Here is a 25,201-nt window from a genome sequence, read left to right on the forward strand (position 1 = left end):
GGGATGGGCATGCCCACAGAGGAGTTGCCATCCTAGTAGGTACTTGCACGAAAGGAGTGTCACTTAATACAAGCAGCAGCAGCAGTTGCTATCTGACTCTCTCAGTCAGATAGCAACTGCTATCTGACACTTCTAACTGCATACTACATCTACCTTGCTCCTAATACAGATATCAATCAGGTTGCTCTTGATGTCATATTGCAGTTACCATTCCTCTTACTTTTAATGGGAAATTTAAACGCAACAGTCTGTGGTGAGATAGTGTCCAAACATACATCTGAGAAAAAGCTGTGGGTCATATGCTCGACAACAGTCTCTCCCTCTTGAACACAAGAAGTAACATATACTTCCACATGTCTATCTGAACATCCACTGTCATTGATTTAACTGTCTACCCACCCTCCCTCTTCCAATCATTCAAATGGGAAACCAAAGACAACTTATTTGGGTGTGATCATTTCCAATGATATCCACCTTTTTACATGGGCAACCCTGTTCTATATTACAGATATCATGATAGAAAATTGAACAAGCCGACTAGCCTAACCTTCTTTACTTCAGCATAATTTGATTCTGTGACTGTCAGTTAATCTCCAATCGGTGATGCATGAACCATGTGACAGAGGATATTACACAAGGTACAGTGACTGCATTTCCTAAAACATTTGGTCAGTTTCCATATTTCCCTGCTATAAAATGCTCATTCCATAGTGGAATGATCATTTCATAGCAACCAAGAAAATTCATGGACTGGATGACCTTCTACAGATATCCCACAACAAGCTTAATTATTATTATCCTAAGACTTCCATGGAGTTAATCCAGGAGGTTCCTGTCATACATACAGCTCATCATATCATGCCTTAAACACATTCAAATTCTCTGCAGACACCACACTCTCAGGTAATGCATTCCATTTATTCACAATTCTCCATGCAAAAAACATGCTTCTCATTCCCTTGCTCATATCCTCCTTATACAGCTCCCAGGAATGGCCTCTTGTTTTCTTCCCATCCCCCACCATTATATGAAAACATTTCACCATTAATGCTATAACAGCCCTTTACAAACTTGTTCACCTCTATCATATCACCCCCCCCCCTTCCTCGTAGACTCTGTAAATTGCATCTTCCAAACCATCCTTCATATTCAACATTCCAGAAATCAGAAACTACATTAGGCAGTCACTCTGGACCCTTTTCAACATCTCTTCATCCTTTTGAAAGCTGGGTAACCAAATCTATGCACAGTAGTCTATATGTGGGCTAATCAAGGTCTTATACAGTGGAACCAGAATCTCCTTACTTTTACAGGTCGGTGTCCTCTGCATCATTGCCAGAATTCGTTGCGTTTTCCTCACAATTTTGGTAATATGTACTCTAAATTTTAGATCCTTATCCACCATCACCCCATGATCTGTTATTTCCTCCACCTCCAACAGTATATCCCCACCAAGCATACATTCTACATCCCATCTTTATTATCCAAATTTTGCAACATTGAACTATAATCCCCACTTGTAAGGCCTCAGCATCTGCTCCTACTCCTCATAGTTTGTCCCAACTTATCATCTGCAAACAAACTGAATATCCCTAGTATCATTAACATACAGTTTAAACAGCATTGACCCTAAAACAGACCCCTGGGGAACAACACTAGTGACTTTCCTCTTCCAGGATACTGCTTCCCCATACACACATACTTGATACCTATCAGATAGCCAGTCTCGAATCCAATGCACTAGTCTAATATCCAACCCCCATCTGCTCTGGTTTGACTATCAACTAATGTGGTAAGCCTTTTCAAAACCAAGTATATTACTGTGTATCCATCTTCCTTGTCCAATGAATCTTTCACCTTATTGTAATAAGTAAGCAGATGACTTAAAACATGACCTACCTTTAGTAAATCCATGCTATCCATCAAAGATAATACCACTGTTGTCAATCCAATTGTGGATCCTGGTTTTCACCAGCCTCTCCAACACCACTTTAACTACAACACCTGACACACAGATTTAAATCTAAATAAACCAAACCCTTAATTTGATGCTTGAGTTCTGTCACCTCCCTTATGAAATAGCACAATCTTGCCTTCGTCCCACTCCTTTGAAACTTGACCCAGTGTAAAACTCATATTAAACAAATATGTCAGGGCAAATGTCAACTCCTTGGCACATTCTTTCAAAATACATGGTAATATATCATCAAATCCAACATCCATATTAATATCATGTTTTCTCAGTTCATATACCTCTTGCTTACTTGCATACTTGTGAATACTTACATTCTTGTGAATTGTGACATCATGGATGTCACAATTCACAAGAGCCTCTGTAGCTCAGTCAGTTACATCAAGCCATAAAAATTTCAACTGGAGTGTTTTGAACCTGACCGAACCTTAGTCTGTATGTTGAGGTAGATGAACCACCCTTGTTACTTTGCTGTTTCTGCTATATGAAACATAAAGCAGAAACAGTTGTTTGTCAACAACTGTTTCTGCTGTATGCTACTAAACTAAAATCCTTCTGCTAGACTGTGGGAGAATTGGTACAACACTTGTCACACTGCTATATTACCCTTAGAAAGACGTGGGTTCAAATCCTGTCTATGACACTAGGGAACCTTTATCAGGGCTTTTCAACCGAAGGTGAGTTAGCTAGTCTCATATGAAGGTAGCGGGGTTTTTCTCCTGGAAAGTCAGGTGTTTCATCCCACAAAGGAGGCAAACTGTCCATAAGAACACATGCAATTAACATACATAATACACTAGCCTCATAGCCTGAGTTGCTTCAGTCATAAATCTAAATAAATCAAATCAGACATTCACAAGGATGAAAGACCATTATGAACTGCTCCTCTTGACTATATCCTCCAAGGCAGTTGTCCTTATGCTTTTTATTAGCTAACTGCTACTCGTCCTTCCCTTCAGCTACCCTTACCAAGTGAGTCACTCTCCTTGCCTTTCATTTGTACTCCTCATGTAATTGATTATTACCACTCATCTTATATTGCCTTCATAATGCTATCTTTCTCTGTATTACATTCTTAATCTCTTCATTCATCAATTTCACATATACTTTATTTAAGTGCTTTCAAACATATTCGAGCCTGAGCTCAACACATCCCTTGTCAAAGCCAGAAAAAAATCTTGGATCCAATATACATCTTCTATAACAAGAGCAAAGAAGTATGGGATAATATCCTGAAAATGAAAGTCATATATACAATCCACAAATGCACCATCCTTGAACATAAGGGATACATAAATAGCTGACCCAACAGCTGTTGTCAGCACTCAAGGAGATTTTTGATAAAACATCAGTAAAAACTTCTTATTCGTCAGAATTTCTTGCCCATATTGCAAAGCAGAAAAACAGACAATTATGTTCTCTTTGAATGGCACAGAAAATTACAACAGGCCACTTACCAACCAGAAATGAAAGCTGCTTTGCTTAAATGTCACTCAGCTGCTGCTGTTGGACCGGGTAACATTCATTTTGGCATGGTCAAACATCTGTTGCCATCAGTCACGGATCAACTGCTGCACCTTTTCAACAGAATTTTCTGTGAGAACAAGTTTCCAGATGCAAACATGTACTTAATAACTGATCATCTAGTTTTGACTGGAAGCATCTGCTAGAAATACCGGCATAAGCAATTAGTATCACTTTTCTTTGATAAAAAAAAGCAAGCACATGGCATTGCTTGAGATTTGGAATATTGAAAGACCTACACAATTTGGTCTCAGAGGGAACTTCTCTCTCTTATTAAGAACATTTTATCCAACCAAATTTTTGAAGTCTAAGTGGGAACAGCACTCTCTCTCAACTATAGACACAAGAGAAAAGGAAGGAATCCCACAATGACTAGTTCTAAGTGTCACTTTTTTGCAATCAAGGTCAACTCTATAACCAAACAACTTACTCCAGCTGGAAATGATAAAAGATGATTTTACCATCTTTTATCATTTGTGTAACATAAGGGTCATATAGAAAGATAGAAGGATTTCGAGGAAAAAGCCAACTCTAAAACAACATTAAAACCTAGAACATGGCTCCGCTATGCGAACGATATATTCCTTATTTGGGAGCCAGATGACAATTCGTCCTATAATCACCTATGCCTCTCCGGCCTGGAGCCACACCTCTAATGCTAACATCATCAAAATACAGCGAGTGCAGAACAAGTGCCTGAGAATGATTTTGAACGCCCCGTGGTATGTTAGAAACATTCAACTCCACAGAGACACAAATATTCCCTATATTTTCTCTTTTCTACAATCCTTAGCCACCAAGTTTTTCCTAAAGACGTCCACACATCCCAACGATTTGGTTCAACAAGCTACAGCATACGATCCAACGGACATATTCAAATATAGAAGACCAAAAGCTATATTGGCCTCCTTTAGTGGTGCATAATCTCCATGCCCATCCAGGGCGAGCAATCTGCTCATTAATTTTACCTTCACTGCAACCACAACAGATAGCGGGGAATATGAAAAGCATCTTGCTTCACCCCTAAAGACATAAATGTCAATTGTCACTTAGTATCACCACCTCTGGGTAGTGGCCCTTCCCTTAATGCATAGCATTATTGCACAAGAAGATGTGCTTTGCATTATGGGAGGTACAAAGGCAAGTGATGAGAACTTATACCACCTTTACCACGAATTGCCCCAATTCTGAAAATACTTAAGGTGCAAACTTTGTTTGCTTACACTTGGATAAAGGGTTAAACCAAATATATAATTGGTAGTATAGCCAAGTGAAAAACCTTCCATCAATTAACTAAAATAAAATAAATTTAATTAATACTTCCGATATTTCATGAAGTCAAATTGCCATCATCAGGGAATGAAAAAACATAAAATACACATGCGCAACACTAAATAATGAAGATGAAGCATGTCAACTGTTTTGACATGGTTTTGATGAAATTGGACATCCTTTTTTAATCCAACAGAAAAGGATGCCCAATTTCGTCCATTAGAGCAGGCCTAAAGTCCTAAATAGTGAAAAAAATTGGGCATCCTTTTTCTGTTGGATTGAAGTGCAGGGGATGAGAGCTTTCCAAAGTTGGGGCACTTTCATGCAACCAAATTTGTTGAGGTTAGGATAGTTTCATAAGGCAGAAACACATTCAAGGAAAAGTCTTTTGTATTTACCTAGTCTTGTCATAAATACTGTTACAACTTCTGCACATCCTAGCAGTGCCACAGATTTGCACAAGCCAGGTTTTGTTTGGCTGTGCACAGCAAACATTCACTTGTTTACAGTGGCGGCTTGTGGCTTGAAATCATGGGGGTGCTGCAACTTTCAAAATACACATACATACTGTAAGTACAGTGTATACATGTTTGGATAAAATATCAAAATTATGGTAAAAATTAAAAAAAAAATTAAACATGAAAAATTATTGTTTATTATCAATAAAATTATACATTGGTATAATTCAGTGTATTTATAAAATAAAATATATTCTTCTTGTTTTGGATAAATTCAAACTTCCATCAATTAATTATTTCATGAAAAAATATATTGTTTATTATCGATAAAATTATACAGTTTAGTATAATTCAAAATTACGTAAAAATAAAATTATCATAACCCCAATAATGTTCTAAAATAAAAACTACAACACATGTTGTCTTTAATTGTAATGTCCAAATATTTAAAGAGACATAGTAAACACTACTACTAGCGCAAACTGCATATAAACAACAGTTGAACTGCGTGATGGACAGTGCCGCATTATGCTAATAGCTCGCATCTTACTATGACGTGCATGTGCTTGCACATGTAGCAATATGGCACTGTAGTAAACAGTGCTGCTAGCATCCTTCGCCCTCCTAAGTGCTACAAGATGGATTTTTATTATTTTTTTATACAAAATAAGAGAATTGTATAGGATTGTTGATGATAAAATTAAATATTACAAGCAAATATAAATAAATTAATGTATAAAATATAAATATATTTATGTATCGAGAAAAATTGGTGGTGCTGCAGTTCCACAGTGCCTATGCACGAGCTGCCCCTGCTTGTTTATTAATAGAGAGAGAGAGTTGTCTAGCTGTACTAACGCTTCACAAGGTTGGAATGCAGTCACCTGTTATTTTCAACATGCTAATAACTCAGTATCAGTAGGATGTTTGTGTATCAGACTATTAACTGTTATAACAATACAGCCAATGGCTACCCCCACAAAAAAATCCAAAAAATATTGAAACCAATAAACCACATCCCACCTTTCACAACAAGGATTACTCTAAATCCATCACCATTCCCTATATCCGAGGTACCTCCAGAAAAAATTAAAAAAATCCTAAAAAAACATGACTTAACTTCTTGTTACAGACCTTATAAAAAAATTGGCATCCCTTATCCGCTCCACTAAAGACCAACCCCCTCCCCGACCTACTTGGTGTATACCAAGTTCCTTGCAGCTGTAAGCTGTCCTACTTTGGCCAAGCAGACAGGACAGCTAATATCCGAATTTCAGAACACAAGGACTACGTCCGGTTTCACCATTACAGCCACTCTGGTCTTGCAGACCATGTGCTGGATAACCGCCATAGAATACGGTGGAAGAAAGCCACGATAATACTGTAGTAAATTCAAATACGAAAGGCTATTCATGGAATCAGCCTCAGCCCTAAGAAATTATCCAAAGCCTCAATAAATTTGGTTGCATGAGACCGTCCCAAATTTGGGAAACCTACATCAGAAGACTTTCAGCCCGATCGGCCAAGAATACCAACATTGCCCACTAGGGGGCACCCTCGGGACTTTTAGAAGAAAGAATATCTTCCTGCTTCGTTCCTCATTTACTGTGTATTGTGCTTGCATGTGTCTTGTTTTTAAGTTCCTGTGATAATGGCAACATGACATTGCCGAAATATTGGAAGTGTGTTAAAATTTATTTTAATGTATATTCTATTTTACGTTGTAATTTCCTTAAGCTATTTAGTAAGAAAGTATAACAGATATTAAGCCTATCTCATCCAGAATAATAGGAATTAGACTAAAAGCCAAAGAAAAAGGACTACACATAAAGGTTTTCCTGATTTATGCACCGGACGCAAGTCACGGTGAAGAAGACATTGAACTATTCTACAACAGTCTCCAAAAAGAAATAGATAATACAAATTCCGGAGACATCTTACTCATAATTGGAGATTTCATTGCTAAGATCAGAACTTTCAGAGAAGAGCTAAAAGATGTAATGGGGAAATTTGGAATTGGAACCGAAAATGAAACGGAAGAAACTATGCTCAATTTCTGCAAAGAAAACAATCTTGTCATCTCAAACACAATGTTTTACCATAGACCTAGTTTTAAATACACCTGAACCTCACCAGATAGAGAAATATGAAATTTTATAGATTATATCCTAATTAGAAGTAAATGGAAAACCTCAATCAAAAACGTAAGAACGCTCAAAAGCCTAGATCTGGATACTAACCATGAACTCCTCTCTGCAACAGTGTGGATGAAATTCAAAGTGAACTATAAAAGAAATAGAATTGATAAACTCCACATGGAAAAGTTATAAAAAAAAAAACATATAAGATTAGACTACATTAGGAAAATTGAAGAAATAAATAGTACTCGAACACATGAAACCGATAACCTTTGGAAAACAGGAAAAGAAATATGAATTAACTCACCAAGGGAAACTTTGGGAATTTATAAGAGACCCAATAATAAATGGATAGCATCTGAAATATTAGAAAAATCTGAAGAAAAAAGAAAACAAAAATAAACTGACATACCTCAGAAGAAATACAAACAACTCAAAAATGATATTGATAAACTCTGCAAACAGGCTAAAGAAAACTAGCTAAACAAAAAAAAGCAAAAAAAAATGCAATGAGGCATATAAACACAATTAAAGAAATTACAAAAAAAATTTTCACCACTACCACTAACAATGATCAACCATCAGGGCGAGGAAACAGGAAATCCAAATGCGATAAAGGCAATATGGATGGAAACCTTGAATAATGAAAGCAATAACTACCTAATAACAAAGCCTCATACTAACTCAAGCCATGACACCTTAATGATCCTTCCATCAGAAGTGGAGAATGCTCTGAAGCACATAAAATCTGACAAAGCAACAGGGACCAAATTCCATCAGAACTCTGGAAAGAAGGGAAGCAAACAACTTTAAAATTCCTTACCACACTTTTCAACAAAATCATTAAATTAGGAGAAATACCAGAAGATTGGAGAACAGGAATTATCATACCAATTTACAAGATAAGAAAAATTGTAAAACCTACTGACCAATCACATTACTCAGCCATGCTTACAAAATATTTACAAGAGTCTTACAGAACAGAATAAAGAGCACCTAGATCATTCTTAGTGAAGAACAGGCAGGCTTCAGAAAGAATCACACCACATTGGATCAGATCTTCATAATACAAAGACTAGTAGAATTATACTGGAAGCATAACAAAAATATCTATTACTGTTTTATAGATTTTAAACAAGCATTCGACTCAATAAACGGAGTTAAGAATATTAAAACAGAAACAAATCGATGATGATATCCTAAACTTAGAAAAATATTAGTCTAACAGAAGCAATAATTAAATTCAATAGTATATAAAAACAGGTAAAATAAACGTCAGAAAAGGAGTAAACCAAGGATGTCCCATTTCCCTATACATTTTTAACATCTACCTAAAGCAGCATTTCTCAACCTTTCTAAAGGTTGAGAAATGCTGGACCAGTAAAATGCCTAAAACATTTCTACAGACCACAAAGTCATGTAATTTTTTAAAAAAACCTATATGAGTATTACCAATATTTGGGAAAAACTGTGCCATTTATAACATAATAAATCTAAAAGCATGTTTTGAATACATATGGAACCATAATTAAATTGGAAGTTAACGATTAAAAATGTATCATAATAGAACATTTTAATTTTTATTAAACAAATAAACAGTATGATATAGTTATGTTACTGCTTACTTTTAATGAGATGGTTGAGCTTCTCAGCCCTTGCAGAGTTGCTGGATATCTGGCTCAATATTGGTCAACTTCAGTTGAAGATCAGCACACACACTAAGACGATTTCTGTATTTTATTATTATTTGAAGGAGCAATGAAAATCCTTTCTCACAAAGATAGGTTGTAGAAAACTGCATGACGATTTTCAATGCTGCTTCAGATAATTCAGAAAATTCTCTTCTCACTGAAGGCGAGATCCGGATTCGAGCTAAACCAAGATCACGGAATTGCATTTTAAGCCCACTGTCACTTGAAAGCTCAGTTAACTGTGCTTTTTTCAATTACGAAAGCTCGTTCTCATGAGTGTAAGCCTGAAATGGATTGCGAACCCACAGAAATTTCTTATAAAAGTTATTCGGAAAATATGTTTCCAAAGTCTGTTTCAGAGTTTTGAGATGGTCACAAATCCTTTCCAGAAACTCAGAATGAAAAAAAATATCATTTTCCACTAAAAAGGATTCCAATATTGGAAAAGGTGCAAATTGCCTATCTTTTAAATAACTAATCCATAACACCAGTTTTTTTTTTTTTTTTTTCCCTCTCCAAATGCCTTTATTTTGTCGTAGGCATCAAGAACAGTTAAAGAATTTCCCTGAAGGGAGAGATTTAGTTCATTTAATTTCAAAAAAATGTCTCAAAGATAGGGCAGTGTTGATAACCATGCTTTGTCAACAAAGAGTGATGCAAAATCAGAATGATATTCATTTACAAACAATAAAACTTCATGCCTTAATTGAAATAGCCTTGTTAGTACTTTTGCCCTTGGAAAACCAACTTCAGAATGAAGCAGAAGTTTTATATATTCAGTGCCCATTTCATCACGGAGTACTGAAAATAACCTGTTAACGGTCGAGCCTTAATAAAATTAACTAACTTTACAGCATTGTATAGCACAGTTTTTAAATCGGGTACCATTCCTTTGGAGACTAACGCTTCGCTATGTATGAAACAATGTACCCAATTCATATCCATAGTCACTTTCTTGATCTAAGGGGTTGTATATAAGATACAACCCCACTATGCCTGCCTTTAAGAGAGCAAGCTCCATCTGAACAGAAGCGCATACATATTTCCAACTGGATCCCTTTGTGTATTATGTAATTATTGAGAGTGTGAAATATTTCTTCTCCAGTTGTTTGGAATGACTAAGTTCTACAAAACTGAATATTGTCATGAATGTTGTTAACATGCACATATCTTACATAGCATATTAACTGTGCATTATTTGTAACATCAGTAGTCGTGTCTATTTGTAACGTATAATAAGGGCTCTTCTTACTCTTCGGTTAACTGAGATACTACGTCACCTGCCATATCATTTATTCTGCTACCAACAGTGTCATGAAAGAGGAATCAAATCAACATCTTTTATAGCTGAAAGTAGTAAATTTCCCCGATAGAATGAGGTTCCCTGTTTTTGCTATGCGCAAACTTAAAAGATAGGATGCTTCCAGTGCCTTGCTATTAATGGAACCCATAGCCGAAACTATATCTTTCCCATGATTTAATGTTCCTAAGAGTCGCTGAAAAAATTCTATTGGCTTATTTTTCACATCACAATTTTTAGTTTCTGAATGTCGTCGGAGTTTTGCAGGTTTCATGCACTCATTTGACAACTAAACACATTGGGATTTCTGTTCACTTTTATCGCCATACCAAGTAACCCTGAAATCCAAATATGAACTGTTATATTTCCTACTGTATTTTTTCTTTGAACTGTGTGTTTCTTCTACTTTAATAGTATCAGATTTACTTGCTGTTACAAAAGGTGTATCATAATTGGGATTAGCATCACCTGTTTCGTTTGCTTTGCTTTTCAGTCTTAGTTCTAAGCCACTTTTCCATTATTAAAAAAACGTTTCCGAAAAATATATAAATACTGGGGTTAACTCACAACACCCTTTGTCCAAGTATCACTTAGCACTTCTGAAGATACACTTAGACTTGGTTGAAGGAGGAAAATCTTCAATAATAAAAAAAATATAAATAACAAAGCAATTGGTTGAAATGTAGATAATTACTTCAAATCTGACAAAACAGCAAAGGAAGGCAGAAGCAATAAAACCATATTGTTGTTCACTTCACCCCTCTTTTATTACTCTTCATTCTGCCGCTACAAATTATTGTAGCTGCAGAATGTTCATGGAATGAACATTTTACCATTATTGGTATACGTTTTTAAGTGTCCATTTTATTTCACTAATTTTTACTTATTCAATTTTAATTTGTTTTGTGTGGATAATTAAAAAATATATATTTATTTATTTAATTTAAGTCTGCCTGCAGACCACCTGTCCCATCGTCGTGGACCACAGGTTGAGAAACACTGACCTAAAGGATATGGTTAAACAAGCCTTGGAAGGAGAAAAAGGGGTCAACTTAAATTGTTATAACCTTAATAACATAAAATACATAGATGACATTGTAATGATAGCAGACACAAATGAAAAAATGGTGAACCTAATAACCAAACTAAACAATATCGCTAAAGAATACAGCATGACCATAAATACAGACAAAACAAAAATCTTGATAATTGGAAAAAAGAAGAAAAACTAAACTTCTCCTTGAATGGATCAACAATTTTACAGGTAAAACAATTCAACTATTTAGGAACAGTAATTACAGAACACCTAGATACCATGACCACTATTAAACATAGAATAGCAACTGCATGGTCATCATTTAATATGCTATAAAATCTCCAAACCTCTAAAAATAAAATTATATAATGCAATTATGATACCCACTGTACTATATGCTTCAGAAACATGGGCACTGAAGAAGACAGTGACATGAAAACTGGAGGCTTTCGAGATGAAATGGCTTTGAAAAATAAAATTTAAAAAAATGGACAGAAAAGAAAACATGAAACTGTAAGTATACAGACTCATTAATCGAAAAGATCAAAAGAAGACAACTTCAGTGGTACAGATGTGTTGAGAGAATGCCATCAAAAAGACTACCCAACCTTGCTCTGTATGCAAGAATAAAAGAAAAAAGGAAGACCAGGAACTAAATGGATAACAACAATAAAGGTCAACTCTGGATTACAAACATATAAGCAGCTCACCAGCCATGCAAGAAACAGAGACTCCTGGAAGTTGTTGTGGAAACATGGAAGACTCAACCCATCCCCGATGGAAGAGGACAGTAAGTAAGGAAGGCAACTTATTCTTGAGATAGTTGCATTACTGAAAATCAGAATTCGAAAGTAATATGTCAAAAAAATACTGATCTTCAGAGTTTGGCGAATGATAGAAATAAATTTAACATAATCAGGCACCGAAGCTTTGAGGATGTCAACAACTTCTGAATGACAGACATAGCTAGTGTTTTAATATTTCCTAAGAAGGCATCATTGTCTTGTTCATGATTAGGATGAACCACGTGCCACGGAACTCACTTGATGATATATAAGTAATAAACATGTTTTATGGTAATAAAGACTGTTTGCTTAAGTAGTAAGTGCTAAAAAAACATACAAAATATTTCAACCATTCTTTATAAAACTTGCAAGAAGCATCACTCAGAGCAATTTTCCAGAACTTTTATAATGAGTTTAAAATTATAATTTTATTTTTGAGTATTCCAAAGTTGCTTTTTTTATAATGTGCTTGTGTAACTCTTTTGTAGGAGATGGTCAACCGGGTTCACCATCATTATATTCTCAGTCATTATTAAGTATTGCTGGTCCACAGGACAACCGTCCACCTTCCCATTCCTGTCTAACAAGCCCACGAGTAAGCATACTTATATACATATTGCATATTTTATCTTAATATTTTGTTCCTGTCTACACAACATACAAGGTTGTGCTGAAAATGTGATAATTACCGTTATAGGAATTGAGGTTGAACTGTTTAACTTACACATTATTCTGCATATTCCCATGAAGTGTTACACACTTGTTACTGCATCATTTGCAATCCTCTGAGAAAAAGTCTTTCCTTTGTTGCAGAAACCAGTCCTGCAGATATAAGTTCATCATCTGTGGTAAATTTTGGTAAGTGTTTCTTTAAATTTGGAAATAGGAAATAGTCAGATGGGACTAGGTCTGGCAAATATTTCATGAGTAGTGTGAGCAGGTGCATTGTCCTGCAAAAGCAGTATGCCTCTGCTCAGTCTCCTGTGACATTTTTTCCTTCAGTACTTCTTTCAGAGCTGTTGAGTAAACTGCTGCTGTAACAGTTTCACCTTTTTTTGAGATACTTGGTAAGGATTCCACCATCCATATCCCAAAACCAGTAGCAAAAACCTTCTCTGCTTCCCTTTTGAGTTTGGAACGTCTTTGGCTATGGAGAACCTTTGTGTCTGTACTTCATTGACTGTTGTGGTCTCTGGATCATAGTGATGAAGCCATGTTTCATCAACAGTCACAATTCTAGCCCAAAAATTTGCACCTGATTTCTCAAAATTGACCCATAATCCCTTGAGATGACAGCACGTTCTCTTAATAAATAGTTATTTTCTTATCAATCTGTGTTCGCTTCAATACCGTTTAAATCCAATTCAACATGTGTGACGAACACATAAGCCTATCCACGCGTTTCTCTTTTGGTTGGTATTCAAACATTTGGGGACCCACTTTACTGAGAGCTGCATGTACAGATGGTGGTGGATAAGGATCCCAACTCATTCCCTGGATATCCTTGGAGTCTTTGCAATGTTTTTTGGCTGGTATTCATCTGTTACCAAGGATCATGGCATATTTGCACCTGATAAAACCACTGCATTTTCAGATGTGTTTGCTGTGGAAGGTCTTCCTGACCTTTTCGTCTGTTTTCTCAGGATGCCCAGTTTTAAACTTGGCCACCCATCTGAAAACTCTTGGATATGCTGGGGTACAGTCCCCCTAAAGTCTCACACAAAGTTTGGTGAATCACAGTTGTAGACTTTTCTTGCAGCATGAAAAACTCGATGACGGCTTGCACCTCCGTGTCTTTGAATTTCTTCAAAGCCTCTGACTTGTCTTCTTATCTATCCTAAAAGAAAAAGAACATATTATTAGAATTTGATGAAACAATGGGATTAAATGGTTTTATTATATATTCTTTCTTCTGGTTATATCAGTTGCTTTAACATCATTTTTGTTCTAGGTGTTCAGAACTCCCCTCCCCTCAAATATATATATACACACACACAGCAATCCCTCAATTAACGCGCCCCTGATTAGTGTGTTTTCGATTAGTACATCATTTTTTTTTCCATACCCAAATTCGATTATTGCACCTATATACATCTTAAAAATAAATGTTACAGATTTTAAAAATTTTTGATCTGTACATTTTTTATGCTAACTATTTAAAAAAAAATCACTCGCCAGGATGAAATAAATTATATCTGGACTGGGGGGAAGCCCCCCCCCCCCAGTCCAGATATAATTTTTGTAACTCTTCTTTGCACCCTTTCCACAGCTTCTTTATTCCCTTGGAACCCTGGAGACCAAATCTGCGCACAATAATCCAGGTGTGGTCTTATCAAAGCCTTATAAAGAGGCAAAATGACTTCCTTATCCTTATATGTCAAGGTTTGCTTCAACGTCGCAATTATCCTCTGAGTTGTATTTGCAACTTTTGCTATGTGACCTTTGAACTTTAAATTCCTATCCACCAATACATCAAGATCCCTTGCCTCTTCAGTTTCTTGTAGCATAACTCCACTAATATAATATGCTGCTGGAACTATAATCACACCAAAGTTCATAACTTTACACTTACTAACATTAAATTGACAGCCATTTTCGTTTGTCCAAATTTCCAGTCTATTCAAATCATTTTGTAATTGCTGAATATCAGTAGCATCCCTGATTGCCCTGCCTATCTTCGCATCATTGGCAAACAATTTGCACATCTGATGTTGGATCCTTCCTGTTGTCATTAATGTATAGTAAACAATAATGGTCCAAGGACTGAACCCTGAGGTACACCACTGATCACCTTAAATCTGGCAGATTCACACCTACTGTATACCACTTTGATATCTGTCTGTCAGCCATCCCCTGATCCAAGTCAAGAGTTTATATTCCAATCCCACATTCTTCAGTTTATGCAAGAACCTTTTGTGTGGTATCCTATCAGATGCCTTAGAAAAATCTGATATTATCATGGTGTATTCATTCCCTTTATCCAACTCATCCGTAACATTGTTATAAAATATGAGCAAATTGCTAAATCATGACCTTCCTTTAGGCAAAATAAGCTTGAGTATCTTAAAATTTTCCTTTCCAACTAAAAAATAAAGAGTTGAGGCAGTGACAGAAAAGAAGTGTGATGTCTGGTGGATATAGGGTTTCAAGTATATCTATTGATTCTTCCATAGAGATGGTAAATAAAGAAACTACATCTAAATTAGCTAATATATCTGATGGGGAAATTTGAATTTCCCCATCAGATATATTAGCTAATTTTAACTTTATCTCTTCAAGTTTTTCAATTAGGAGTTTGTATGTCTGATATGAGACTTGAGGAGATTACATAAGTGTGTTTAGAGAGAAAGATTGTTGGAAATCTTCTGCCATTAACTGTTGGATGTTGAGGGATATGTCTTATGAACTTTAGGCATGTCATATAATCTTTGAATGTTGATTGGGTATCTGGATTTTAGTTGTTTTTTAAAGTCTTCTGTAAATTCAAAAGTACTGGAGATCATATCATTGGTTTTTATGTGATGAACAAGTGGGAATACGGTCCATTTCTGAATACACGGTAGAGTCCAATAGTCTGCACTATTTAAAATGACAGTTGAATTCCCTTTGCTCTAAGCATAATTACTTCATCATTGTTACATAAACTTCTCAAATGATCTTTCTCTAAAACTGTGAAATTATATTTTGGCAGGTGACTGTTTAATAAAACTGAAGCACTAAGTAATGTAATGGATAATGCCTCTTCATGAAATTACAGGAATTTAGTAGCTTTTTCAACACTGGTCATAATGTCCACTTTTAGAATGTGCCTTGCAGTAATAGCATAATTAGTCTTCTTTTAGAACTGAAGCTTCCATATTAGTAAGATTTTAGTTTGAAAAATTTAATACAAATTTATTAGAATTGAGAAAGGTTCCATTTTTGTGAACTGTATTGTAGAGATGCTTGAATTTTTCTATTATTTGCAGTCTTTGTCTATTCTCAAGACCTTCTTCAAATGCATGCTCTGCTCTATGGCATCCCATATATATTTATGTGGATATTGAATTCGTTTGATTACAATATAGATTATATGCTTTTTGTTCAGTTGAGAATAAGTCTGATCTAGTGTTTTTGTATTTCAGCTAACAAAAGAGCAGAACTCTCACTTCTTTATATCCTCTGCACTTTTGCAGGATATATATTTCTATTATTCCTAAAAGTTTAAATGCAAGAAAGTATCATTTTCCAGCAGACTTAATTTTTTGAAAATTTGCAGAGATAACTATAATCTATGCAGTTTGTGCCAAAATATGATAATCCACACTGACCAAAATTTTATACACTCCAGGCTGTGCTAAATGCAGAAGCTTATGTTTAGCTGAGCTAAAGTAGATATCTTGTTGAATGGATAGGATACTTGTAGGCCAACAGATCTAAGTAGGTTGGCTATATCCTCTGAGACCCCTTTAACATAGGGAATGATGACACAACACACAATTCAGCCGGGGCCCGGCCCTGGAACTTTTTTTATGCACCAGACCCGGAACATTTTTCTTTTTGTGACTTTTCTCCCTTTATGGTAATTATGCCTACATTATTGTGTTATTATTCAATGATTGTTTACAGTTTAGAATGTGTATATAAAGTCGATATCAACAGTTGCCTGATTACAACTGTGTGATGAAAGGGATGGGGAGGTTTGGAGCTTCCTGTAGTACGTTATCTTGCAGCGATTGACAAGCAAACATTATTGCAGCATAGTGTAGTGGATTTTGACAGACTCGTAGCAATATTTTGTCTTTTCTGGTTGGCAACGGTCAGTAACCAACAATAGAACAGCAGATTGGCAGTTGTTTATCAGAGCTCGTGATTGTGAGAAGCAGAAAGAAAATTGTGTAATATTTACGTGTTTATGTAGGTCTACTACCGTAATTAATCGAATATAACTCGCACTTTTTTTCCCAAAATTAAGGCTAAAAATCATATTAATTAATTTTATATTAATTAAATGTTTGCTCTATGGGATATCGCACAATAAAACTGTTTATAAGCTCTTCTAAATTTAAATTATAAGCTATAGTTGCTAGACCAACTAATTTTTCTTGGGTCATTGCTGTTCACAAATAATTTTTAATCAGTTTAAGCTTGGAAAAACTTCTTTCTACACTTGCTACACTAAAAGGAATTGTTAATAATATCCTTAGAGCGGTGGTTAGGTTGGGATAAATTTCTACAAGATTTTGGTTATATATATGATAAAATTTGGTGAGGACCACTTTTCTCTTGTATTATTTTTGAGAGAATTTTTAATTCTTCAAATAAATCTATTGCATCTACATCAGATGTAAAATATTTGTTGCCCTAACACAGCACCTACTGCAATATGACTGAACAAGCGCCCTTAATTAAGTGGCACCATGAGGCTGCCTCTATGCTACACCCTGTCAACGGCACTGCCAGTAATTTACAAGACTTGAGATATGTAACGAACAATCATTTACGAATGACTAGTGAGAAGTGAAAACAGGGTGCGAAACAGGCAGCAGTGGCAGGTTATTGAGATGTGCATATGATTGGTGTGGTATTAACAAAAGATTGTGTGACCGAAAGATAAAAGCAAGCCGACAATTGAGTTGAAATGCTCTCTTCAACCGAATTCCATAATATGTGAAACTGCCATAACTACATTCACTATATATATATTTCTTAGTTTTAACATGTTTGGTTGAATTTTATTGCTTCTTTGCGGCGTGCGGACTCACACACATCTAACTAATAACAATAGTTTTTTTGTTAGATACTGTGTTTGCCGGTGCAATATATGGTTTTGCTTGAGTCTATACAGCATAGTTTCTATATGAGGGGACATGTGATACATTAATTAGTGTTGTTTTTATCCCAGTTGTCTCTAATTGCACTATTTTTTGAGAAATATATTATATAGACTGCTTGTACCTTATTCGCTGACATAATAAAAGTACTTGTTTTTCTTGCCTCTGCAGTATAGTGGTTATTGGGGAGAGTGTGTTGTTTACCATGGGGAGAAAGTTACTATTGCCCCGACGTGAACGTGTTTAAGCTTTTTTTTTTTTCATGTGCAAAGTATATGCGAAACTTTTTAATTTATTTTTTCGAAAAGTAAAATCGAGGGATAAGTATAAGTACATTAGTACCTTCTTTAAATGGAAAAATAGCTCGGATGGCAGTGATAATACAAAACGGGTTTGTAATCACAATTGTGTGGAGTTTCTGAAGAGAAAGAGATCTGTAACAAATCTGCAGAAACACAGAATTCCCATCAGTTTCAATGCGATAATATTAATACGTTCAACAAAGGAAAGATTTGCCGACTTGCTAGATGCTTGACTAGTGGATCACATTCAAAGGTTAAATATAATTGATTATTTTGTAAGGACGGTGGTTTGGGATGTATAACATGTGCAGAGGTACACACCTTTGGTGCAAGTTCTTCATATCAGGGTATTCTGGCATCAGAGTGGATAAATGGATTAATACGTATTAAAGGGGAAGGGTCTAAATAAACTCCACCAGAATAAATAAATTAATAAAATTTTAAAAAATGTTGAGATAATCTAGCAATAGCCTCACATTTATGATCCTTACTTTAAGGGCCCTGGAGTTTATTTGTTTAGAATTTAACCACTGACAACACACCACCTCTTTATTACTATTTCAATGAGAGGCAGGCAACAAGGAAACTCTATAATTATCATCTTGTTGACATATGATTTGTTAAAGCTATTAGTAAGGAAGGTGGACTTGATGTGATTTACTTCGTGTGAGAGTATGCTCAATGTACAAAGTCTTAATGGCTTCAGATTTTAGACAATTATGATGGTGTGAAAGAGGATGAATGTAGGTCCAGTATGAGTTTTCTTTCTAAATACTGAGAATTGAAGACTGCCATCTGATTGATGAAGTAAATGGAGATCTAGATCATCTTGTTTAATTTGAAAGTCATACTTGAAGATACCCTTGATGGTAAAGGCAAAAATTTTATACTAATAAAAATATATCTTCTTCCTCTGCGCGTTTTTCCCGCTTCCATTTCAGGGTCAGCGTGTTACGTAGATACGACGTTTGTTAGTACAAACCCCAGCTGGCTTGCCGCTGGGGGGGGGGGTATTTTTTGACTGTAGCAGCATGTGTTCATGGGGCCGGTTTGCCTGTTTATGGGATGAAAAACCCCAGATAAACGGGGGGAAACCCTGCTGTCCACGCCCAAGACCGGCTGACTTGGCTATTGTTGAGGAAGATCCTTAAGCTCCTCACGCCGTCGACAGGAATCAAGCCTAGGACACTCCTTCCCAGGCATATGGTGCACGCGGTTAGCCTAGTGGCTAACCGCACGGACTCACTAATACATAAGTTAAATCTGTTTTATGTTATTATTAATTATCATGTCTTGCTTTCCTATACATCAAATTATTAAAGATAGAGATATTCTAGATAAATTAAAGATGCCAAGAAATTATAATTTTGGTTTAATCCTTTATCCAAATGTAAGCAAACAGAGTTTGCGCCTGAAGTGTTTTCAGGACTGGGCAGCTCGTGTACAGAGGCTAATGACTTCGCATCACTTGCCTTAGTATAAATAAAAGATATTCTAGATGTTTGGAGTAATTGCTTTGAAAGATTGTTAAATGAAACGAGAAGTGAAAAAATGTTAGTAAAAATATTTGAGAGAATGTACATATCAATACATGAGGCAGAAAAAGTCATCAGAAACCTGAAAACTATGGCAAAGCAGCTGGAGTAGAAGACACTACACCAGAAATGTTCAAACACAGAGTTATAAAAGTTTTACAGTATAATTGCATTGTAAAAACCTCTGATAGTTCTCCATAAAAGAAACAAAACTGAATGTGATAATTACAGAGAAAATTCCCTAAATGTTTCAAGTAAGATTTACACAAGCATACTTGAGAATAGGCTGGAAATATAAAATATAACAGTGATCATCTGTATTTGAGTCTATTAGAAAACTTATGGAAAAGTTGCATGACAAGGTACTAAGAGAAAAACTCAAAATTCTACAATTATATGCTGCAAATGGAGCATTATATAGACTAATAAATAGTCAGCATTTAGAGTTAAATTGAAGGAAATACAAGGAAGATGGTTTGATGTTAAATCTTAGAACAAGGGTGCAGTTTGTCTCCTTTTACTTATCATCTATAAAGTACAAATCAAATGAAAAATGATGTTACTTCTAAGCATCCCAAAGATGGAAGAATGAAAAAAACAGAGATACAAAAGATAAACAGAACATCTCATTTCAGAATGCAAAGAAGAAACTACCAACAATAACACTTAATGTCTATCCCAACTGATAATTTCTTCTTACTTGTACATTATTGTGAGTGCTTCTCTTTGGAATACATTAATCTCCAGATCTGTTAGTCTCACACCAGAAGCAACCCAAAACGATTCGCTTATTAAGAAAATCGTGGCATGAGCATCACCAAACATAAAACTACCAGTCTCCTCCACAAAAAAATTAAGTTATAAAATAAAAATAAGTAAATAAATGCTTCAGATAAGTCTACAAAGCAAAAGAAATCTGGACATTTTTACAGCAGATTCCACCAAAATATCAATGATATCAAAATCCCTACGTAGAAACAAGCCTGTTTTTTTTCCCCCCTACAAGAGACATATTTAAATTCTAGCAAATATCCCACCTAAGGTATTTCACTGTGATTGTGGTGGTCATAAAGACAACTAAAGGCTGCCTACTCATTTGAGCAGTTGCTGTCCTTGTGGGCAACTATATCCCTAGACAATGTTATATCAATTTTCTCTGCCCATGCATATTATGAACTTTTAATTGTATACACGATACAGTTGGGGGAGACCAGATTGTATCATGCATACTTGATAATAATAACTTCTCTCTCTTCCTAATAATAGACACAATATTTGGGTGTTAAAAAGAACATATATGGGAGCAGTGATTTCCCTGTGTTTTGCAATATATTCTTGCAGGAGCCATGTTTTTCTTCACAGATGCCCATATGTAAAACAGAACAGACTGACTGGGAATATGTTTGCTCTTCTTGCTGAGTTTAATTCTGAGGTAAGCCAAACACCATCATTGAAGTAGGTGTGTAACAGATTGTATTTCCCAGGCAACAACACCTGCATTTCCAAAACTGCCATCTAGATTTCCATTCTCTCTAAAACCATAGTGGAATCCTGATTACCTAGCAGCCAAAAACAGATCAAGACGGAGCATGGGGTATATTTCAGTGATACCCTACCTCGTTAAATCTCATAGGTTTGGAACATGCTTGTGTGAAAGCACATTACATGTCAGTATTAAACATGTAATGTTTAATACTGATTTAATATATATCATCTGTCAGTCATGCAAAAGTTGTATGAGATAAAATCCCAAGAATTAAATACAGATGTAGAACAGTACTATTTGTTTGCTCTGGAACATATTGGATGATAGTTACTGAACCCATCGCAGTTGCAGACACTACATGAAAAAATTTTGCTAGAATCTCAGCAACAGCTTCATATCCTCCTCAATTTTTGATATCAGAAATACAAGAGAAACAGCTGCTTAACATTTCTGCAGATGGAGCTATATGCCATTTTGTTAAGCAAGTGCTGAGCATTTTTCTCTCTACTGCCAGTGCTTTTTGGCTTGATAACATCCATTACAAGATGATGAAACATTGCCCAATATCTTCCATTCTTGTATTATATAACAGAAAACTTGAGGAACAGTTTCGTGATTCTTGGCATAAGGCAATTGTCATTGACTTTCCATATCCGGGAAAAGAACCAGAACTTGCAGTTACTATTGCCCATATTGTACCACTCTGACCCAGCTGTCTTTTTGTAAGATCTTGGAGAAAATAGTTAATGTGGTATTTAGGAAGTAATGATCTCTTCGTCTGTGTTGTGACTCTCAAACATGGATGTCACAACATAGACTCCCGTGTTTGATCATTGGTGAACCACTTGGTCTATTTAGAAACATCCATCAGAGATGCACATCTGGTTTCAGTTTCCTTGGATATAGAAAATAGTTTCTGTCACATCCTGTATGCAGTGCCATCGACAGGGTGTAGCATAGAGGCAGCCTACCTCACGACGTGGCTTAATAAGGGCACTTATTCAGCCATATTGCTGTAGGCGTCGTTACTGCGCTAACAATTTCTGTTAGCATAGCAAGTGCAGAAAGAAGTTTTTCCAAGCTTAAACTGATTAAAAATTATTTGCAAACAGCGGTGACCCAAGAAAGATTTGTTGGTCCAGCAACTATATCGATAGAGGTGGGCATAGCTTATAATTTAAATTTAGGAGAGGTTTATAAACAGTTTTATTGTGCTATATCCCTGTAGAACAAACATTTAATTAATATTATTATGTAATTGTTTTGCATTAATGTTTCTCTTGTAATAAAAACAAAATACCAATTGTTTAATTGTTTGCCTCAGGGTGCTATCTAATCTGGCAATGGCACCCTGCTGGTTTGTTAAAAGAAATCTGTAACCTAGGTCTAAGTGGGTATCTTCCTGTTTTTATTAAAAACTTTCTCACTAGCCTAATCTTCCAAGTCCAAGTTGGAAACCCATTATCCCAGCCATATTGCCAAGAAGAGTATTTACTAAGACTCTGTCTTAGTAAATACTCTTCTTGGCAACATGGCTGTTGTCACCAAACAACTTCATCCCACAGTAGGCAGTGCTGTGTGTGTCGATGAATGCAAATTCTCTGTTAACATAAAGGCTAGTGAAAGGCAACTTCAACATGAAATTGATTGTATATGTTCATGGACGCTTAGTAGTGGGTTCAGATTTTTATCAGGAAAACACTGTCTGTGATGACATTTGCCAAGAACCCACTTTTCAGCCATACCCAGCGTTAAAAATGGAATATATTATTATTCCAGTAGCAACAAAAGCCAAGTTCCTAGGGCTATTTTTAAAAGGAAGCTTATATTCCTTGCAGACATTTGTCAACTAAGAGACCCTTACACTATATCTTCTGCAGAATGGGGTGCAGATGTTCCTTGCTTCACCTTTATCATATACTAGTACACTCAGTGCTTATAGGTCCCCCACTCTACACTTTCCTCGTTGAGAGTATCCTGTATGATTGGATCCTGTCCATCATTAAGGTGTACAGATAGGTACTGGATCATTTCACACATTGAAATGATCCAGTATTCACACATGCAGCTCGCACTTGTACACAATACAAGAAAACTATTATCAAAAGTGCATGATTTTTACAGACTCGTTTAGTTCTTTAGAGACTACATCCTCTGTACAATCCATATCTAGTGCTTTGTGATGTTTTGCAATTATGTATCAAATTGGGGACCCTTAATTTAGATGTTTGATTGTGTTGGGTAGAATTGAGGGAAACGAGACTGCAGAGGGAGCTACTAAGTCAGCTTGTAATTTCTCCATTTATCATTTGTCTGTCTCCTATACAGAGAGTTAATAAGAACAAAATTAATCATTGGCAGTGTAAATGGAAAAGAGGAATGTAACTTGCTAGTCATCTTACATATTCTTTGTTGAGGGCTAATGACTTACTTATGCCCAAATAAGTCATTAGCAATGAACAATGTAACACTCTTCTTACATATGCCTTGTTCTAATATAGTGCCAACACTTCATTCGAGAGAGAGAAAAAAAAATGCTGTTTTTAGTCATCTAGCTGAGCCATATCACTCAGGCATATTTTATCACACTCAGATAAACTTACATGATGTTTTTAACTTTTAAAAAGAATTAATTTACACAATTTTCACCATAAATGCAATTTATATGTAGAGATCGCATTGCTCAGTTTTTAAAAATTTGTATTCTTTTATATGGCATATTGTTTAATTATTTAGCTAATTTTTATTACTTTTTGTACTGTGAGTATTGTCATGGCTTAAGCTGACCTTTGTTGTCATTGTCCCAGTAAACCATCTTTGCTTGATTGTGCTCTTTTCATTGGATCAAGGGAAATGAGGCTGCAGATATTGCAGCTAGTTCAGTTCCTTAAGATACCATCAGTTTTTCTGTCTGTTATACTATCTGCGTAGTGTACAGAGAAATAAATTGAAAGAGTACACATATAATAGAGATATGAATAACAGGTTATATCATATAAAGACTAATTAAAGATTAAAGCCTATGGTGACCTACAATTCAGGGTTCACAAAGAGAAAGTTGTTTTACTCTGCTTGGTCATATTTATCTTTCCTGCACATTCCTTTCTATTAAGGGATGACAATATGCCTGTGTGTGATTAGTGTTCTACAGCTTTAACCATTCATTGCATTTTATTAGATTGTCTTAACCTCCCTACTAGCCGAGGTGAATGAAATAGTCAGATCAAATGGCACTTCTTATCCATGTTATTCTACGGGTGTAACAGAATCGTATCCAGATTTAGCTGGAAGTCTATAGACATCATGACTAGTTGGAGGGTTAATATTTCTGAATGCACTCGTAGTTTTCATGCATCTGCTGATCCTTTTGCTTGAATGTAAATGCTTTCATGTAAAAGGGCCTGAGCCCTTTTACATTCAATCATTTTCAGACTCATCAGTTGTATTTCTTGTTTTTTAAATGTTAGCATTCTAATTTTCATCTTTACATATAGAAATATTTTAAACTCGTATCATATAAATTTTATTCTTTATACCCTTTAGAATTTCATATATCTAAACATACAAAAGCTTCAATCTGTGTACAGCATATTTATACGTTTGCCACTGTAATTTTACCATGGACATGGTTCTTACTTGACATCAGTGCTTCTGGCTAATAAACACTTAATGAAAATAAAATCTCGAGACATCTTTTAGAAATACTGAGTTACTTGCTCTGTTAACTTTTCATGGATCCAAATGAGCTATCCCATACAGTGATGACATTTAGCTCCTGATCCCACTCAACTTGTATGCCATTGAGTAGCTGCTTATAAATAAACAAATACACTCGGGTCTCTTTTTATGCATATCTTTTTTTTTTATGTGGTTTTGAAGTTATGCGGTG

General features: G+C 35.6%; 1 protein-coding gene across 6 annotated transcripts in view; it reads left to right on the forward strand.

The window, feature by feature from the left end:
* The window catches only part of LOC150094596 (uncharacterized), a 700,870-nt gene that overhangs the window by 670,137 nt on the left and 5,532 nt on the right, over positions 1 to 25,201 (forward strand). For all 6 annotated transcript variants that reach the window (XM_090411629.1, XM_090411628.1, XM_090411625.1 and 3 more), the window contains one exon: positions 12,665 to 12,771. In XM_090411629.1, the coding sequence (XP_090267755.1) occupies positions 12,665 to 12,771 (107 nt within the window). The remainder of the gene's footprint in view (positions 1 to 12,664; positions 12,772 to 25,201) is intronic.

This window comes from Typopeltis vanoorti, chromosome 21 (genome assembly GCF_054136105.1).
Source record: "Typopeltis vanoorti isolate ZY-2024b chromosome 21, IOZ_Tvanoo_1.0, whole genome shotgun sequence".
NCBI classification, from domain to species: Eukaryota; Metazoa; Arthropoda; class Arachnida; order Uropygi; family Thelyphonidae; genus Typopeltis; species Typopeltis vanoorti.